We start from the raw sequence: 3,938 nt of genomic DNA on the forward strand, positions 1-3,938 counted from the left end.
AACCCTGCTCCCTACAGCCTGGCAGCACCCATACTTCAGGAGCTTTCCACCTTGCCCTGTAGATGGACACCATCATGGGATGCTCATCATGGGGTACCCTTAATGGAGTGCCCATTGCAGAGTGCCCATCATGGGGTGTTTGTCATAAAGTGCTCATCGTGGGGTATCCATAATGGAGTGCTCATTGCAGGGTGTCCAACGTGGGGTGCCCATTGTGGGGTGCTCACCATGGGGTGCCCATTGCAGGGTGCAGCTTGGCACGGCCCCACTGGCAGCACAGCAGGCGCGCGTAGGAGGAGCGCTGGCAGAGCAGCAGTCAGGAGATAAGCTCCCCTCTCATCCTCATTGTGTGTGACGGGAAGGAGATTTATGGCTCCAAGCTGCGATTTGTGCGCGGCTCAAGCACACGGTATTGATCACTCCTGGTTGCTCCCGCTGCTCCCTCACCTCGCAGCCCCTCCTACCTCAGCCCTGCCATTAACTCTTCCTGTCCTGGGGGCTGGGACCACCCTGGGCTCTGGGCAGGGGCAGGTTGCTGGGGCTGGGGGTGAGGACATCGCTTGGCAAGGAGTGAGGCACAGGGGCAGGGCTGTGGGCATGGAGTGGCCTGTGGTGCCAAGGGGATGGGGATGGTGGGCAGTGATAAGGAGACAGATCAGAGCGGATGGGGCACAGTGCCTTGGTGCAGCACCTGGAGCAGTGCTGAGCACACAGGGATGGCAGGTGGTGAAAAAGGGATGAAATCAGGGGACGGAGTGTGATGGCCTTGGGCAGCCAAGGGCACAGGGGATAGCAGGGAGGAGTCCCCGGGCCAGTGGACAGGCCAGTGCTACGGGGCTGGGGATGGGGGCAGCTCTGTGGGCTGGGGAGGGGATGGGGACTGCGGGTGCCTCTGCAGCAGCGGCAGGAAATGATGTGTGAAATGAAGAGTTCCTGCCCAGTGCCCAGAGGGAGCGAGCAGCATACTGAGCAGGAGCTGGGGCTGGGGAGGGGGGAGGCACAGCGGGGTACACGGTGAGAGGGTCCCCTCTGCATTGCACAGGGACCCTGAAGGGGGAAGGACTGCTCTGCAGCAAGGGGCTGAGCCTCTCAGGGGAGGTGGGAGAGGGACTCTTAGCAGAGTCTGCTGTGAGGACCCCCAGGGTGGAGGTTTGGGGGGCACAGCCCTGCTAGATAAAGCCCTTGTCCCCCCCTTTCCCTTCACCCCCTCCCCGCATGCTGGTTTCCTGCTGCTTCACGGAGATAATTAAATCTGTTATTTCGGCAGGTTCCGCATCCCCTGCCAGGCGGATCCGTAATCAGTGCCAGAGTGCTTGGGGCTCCCCCACCTGCACCCCCTCTCTGCCTCCCCACCGCCCACATCAGCCCTGCTCCAGGGACCTTGTCCAGCCTCCCCCAACCCGCTCCTTGCCTGGCAGCACCCTCGGGGATGGACACCCACGAGTGCCCATGGGAGGACAACATGCTTCTCTCTGGTGCTGGTCTCATCCCCTCACCTCCAGCTGTCCCATATTGTCTCCTCTGCAGAGCTTGGCACCAGGGCCGGGGGGATCAGCCCCAGCTCCCCATCCATCCCTGCGTCTGGCTTTATCACGGCACCCGGGGACGCTTTAAATAATTCACCAGGATGAGCTCCGGCACAGCTGCTGCCGCAGGCACTGGGTGTGCGGAGCCAGGCAGCGCCTGGGTGGCAGAGATAGCGGTGCGTCCCTGCCAGCACCCTGCATCATACCCGGGCTGCCCCCTGCCTGATGGCACCTTTGGCTGCAGGAGAGGCACCGGCAGAGGTGGGACTTGGTGCAGGGATGCCCATGCCCAGCCCTGTGCCATGCTCCCAGCCCGGCCGGCACTCACCATCACCTGCATCCTTCCTCCAACCTCCTGTGCAGGACCTACGATTGATTGTTGAGGGATCCTGTTATTAAGCAGGCAGCACTGGCTGTAAATTTGAATCAATAATTTAAGGGGGTAAAACTATTAATAGAACATTAAAATATCTGCCATTGGCTGAGGCAGGAAGCTTGGAGTGAAGGTCAGGTAACCAGGTGACATAGGACATGGCCTGCAGAGGGACAGTGTGTGGCATGCCGTAGCGTGCATGGCGATATGCTGGCATCCCGCATGGCAAAGCATCCCCCACCCGTGCTGGAAGCTCATGCACCACCAAGCAGCCTGGCCTCGCCACCAAAATGCCAGGTCATGACCACAAGTGGGAAGGGTTAATGGCTCTGAAAGCAGAGCCTCCCCCTGCTCCCTGACCGCTGTGTTTTACAGGCCGGAGCTATTAATGGAAAATGTTCCCATCAGCACCATTGATCCCCTTGTTTACAGCCCCGTAATCCTTACTCTGTTGACTCAGGAGCAAGGAGAAGGGGAGGAGACGGCATCACCACTTCCCTGCCTGCACCTCGCCTCACCCCAGGCTCTGCAGCACCATTGGGGCACTGGAGATGGAGCAGGGTGAATGGACGGGGACACTACAGCACAAGTACATGGGGCCATGCAGAGTCTTCCTGGTGCCTGCCAGCTGCCTGGCACCTGGCATGGCAGCACCACTTTGTTCTCATTAGTGCGACGAGCGGAGCCGTCACGGCGAATTAGAGACCCACCCGCCACACAGTGATGCATCTGCTGTGCCAGCAGCAGAGAGTGTGGAGTAGTGGCTGTGGTGGGCACTGTGGCCAAGAGACAGCTGCAAGTCTCATCCAATTCCTGCTGGGCTTTGCTCCACACAGGGTGATCCCAATCCGTGCTCCCCTGTCCGTCCTTTCCCCCCACCCTGGCTCTGGCTCACCAAGGGTTCTTCATCACCCAGAGATGCCCCATGCCTGTGCCAATCTGCCCCCCACAGTGGTACTCACAGTCTGGAAATCACTGCTGGAGCAGTCTCTGCCTCCAAATGTGCAGCGCACCAGCATCTCGCCCAGCTCCAACCGGTGGCTCACGCGCTCCACGAATTCCACAAAGTCAAAGGGGCGGCTCTTCTCCTCCTCGCTTAGGTCCAGCTTTCCCCGCAGAGCCACCAGCACATCCTGCTCCGTGCCCTCATGCATCAGGGGCCGGCCCGCCCCGTCCAGCAGCCCCAACATCTCCCCTGCCCAGTATAGGTCGTGGCTGGAGAGCCGCGAGAAGCGCGCAGGGTTGAGGTTGCAGAGCGTGACGGCGGGGAAGGTCTTGTTGCGCTCCATCTCCTCCTCCAGCTGGGTGCTGTGCGGGTACTGGAAGTACAAACCCACGCACTTGGTGTAGACGTGAATGAGGAGGGCGAGTGAGCCGAGGAAGGCCAGCAGCCACAGCAGGTTGCGGGTGGTGTAGCGGCGGTGCTGGAAGATATGCTGGATGCCGTGCAGTGTGGAGCGCCGGGAAAACTCCTCCAGGCTCCACGGGCGCTGCTGTGGGACCACAGCATCATCTTTCAGCTGGGCACAATGCACTGGGAGCCCGGCGGGGCAGCCCTCCAGGTGAAGGGGTGCTGAGGGCCAGGGATGTGCCCAGGTGCGCAGAGGAGGCCCCTGAGTCTCCTCCGGCCACATGCTGAGCTGTGAGTGCAATGGAGGAATTGGAGCGCTGAGCAGTGTAATGCTGCGCCCTGACAAAGTGGGAAGAGCAGGAAGTTCTCTAAGTGCCGAGACCACAGACGTACTTAATGATGGAGCCAGAGACTCTAAAGCAACCCTGGAAACCATGGGCACTCTCATCCATCCCCTGAGAGCCTAGCAATTAGCCCTGCTTCCTTCCTCCATCTCCGGGTACTTAGCACAAGCTCTGCAGGGAGGCACAGAGGTGCCTGGGCAGAGCTGCATCAGCTCTGGTGTGGGGAGAGATGCATGGGAGTGCAGTGTCTCCTACAGAGGTGGCCCTCAGGAGCCCCAGCTCTGACCCAGCCTCACCAGAGCAGAGCTCCAGGACATCAGGCTTCACCACCCAGTGCCACCCTT

General features: G+C 60.6%; 1 protein-coding gene across 1 annotated transcript; it reads right to left on the bottom strand.

Moving 5' to 3' along the window:
* Nucleotides 1-2,807: 2,807 nt before the first annotated feature.
* LOC146543993 (acid-sensing ion channel 1-like) lies at nucleotides 2,808-3,533 on the bottom strand. Its single transcript, XM_085228287.1, has one exon. The coding sequence runs from the start codon at nucleotides 3,531-3,533 to the stop codon at nucleotides 2,808-2,810; it is 726 nt and encodes a 241-aa protein (XP_085084413.1).
* Nucleotides 3,534-3,938: the final 405 nt, after the last annotated feature.

Source organism: Meleagris gallopavo, chromosome 7, assembly GCF_905368555.1.
Source record: "Meleagris gallopavo chromosome 7, MGAL_WU_HG_1.1, whole genome shotgun sequence".
Taxonomy (NCBI): domain Eukaryota; kingdom Metazoa; phylum Chordata; class Aves; order Galliformes; family Phasianidae; genus Meleagris; species Meleagris gallopavo.

Excerpts from the sequence above, each read along its gene's own strand:
- LOC146543993 (XM_085228287.1), bottom strand. The coding sequence starts at position 3,533 with ATGTGGCCGGAGGAGACTCAGGGGCCTCCTCTGCGCACCTGGGCACAT.